Source organism: Mesitornis unicolor, unplaced genomic scaffold (assembly GCF_000695765.1).
Source record: "Mesitornis unicolor isolate BGI_N332 unplaced genomic scaffold, ASM69576v1 scaffold41148, whole genome shotgun sequence".
In the NCBI taxonomy this organism is placed as follows: Eukaryota; Metazoa; Chordata; class Aves; order Mesitornithiformes; family Mesitornithidae; genus Mesitornis; species Mesitornis unicolor.
Genome location: NW_010203239.1, coordinates 1,715 through 2,321, shown reverse-complemented (window position 1 = coordinate 2,321; position 607 = coordinate 1,715). Strand labels below are relative to the sequence as shown.

Below are 607 nucleotides of genomic sequence, written 5' to 3'. Positions count from 1 at the left end.
GGTCGCAGGTTTTCTTCTCCATCAGCTCGTAGATCTTCTTCACCCGCTTGTCATTGGCTGCCCGGACGTAGCTGCTGGGGTCCAGCGTGGCCATGCCATCGTGCACCTCGCCCATGATGATGAGGGGCCCATCCTCTGCCGTCATGTTGGGGCAGGGGCAGCTCCAGTCCATGTCAGTCAAGGTCACCTCCAGGTACTTGATGTTGAAGAACTTGAGGCCCATCTTCTCATCCTTGAGAACGTCCTCCAGGGCAAAGCGGGCGATGCCCGAGTCCTGGTCCTCCACGATCTCCATCAGCCGGCCCACGATGGCGAAATCGCTGCGGCAGAGGCTCAGCACCATCTTGCTCTTCAGGCGGCAAGCCTTGCACTGCAGGCTCTTGGGGAAGGGGCAGACATCCTCGCAGGTCTCCTTGCTCAAGTTGTTGGTGGTGCCCCCACAGCCACCGTAGACAAAGGAGTGGCACTGCTTCAGCAGGTGGTTGTACGCCCAGCGCGGCTCCCAGTTCTGGCAGGGCCCCTGCACCATGGGCAGCAGACAGGTGGGGCGGGCACTGCCCAAGCAGGCAGCCCGGCACTCCTCGTAGGTCTCGAAATGGTTCCTGTT

At 61.3% G+C, this 607-nt stretch overlaps 1 protein-coding gene across 1 annotated transcript in view; it reads right to left on the bottom strand.

Moving 5' to 3' along the window:
- The window catches only part of LOC104545489 (WAP, Kazal, immunoglobulin, Kunitz and NTR domain-containing protein 1-like), a gene marked incomplete at its 5' end in the record, with an annotated part of 728 nt that extends 126 nt beyond the window's left edge, over nucleotides 1–602 (bottom strand). Inside the window, one exon of the mRNA XM_010190642.1 lies at nucleotides 7–602. Within this exon, the coding sequence (XP_010188944.1) occupies nucleotides 7–602 (596 nt within the window). The remainder of the gene's footprint in view (nucleotides 1–6) is intronic.
- Between the last annotated feature and the right edge of the window lie 5 nt (nucleotides 603–607).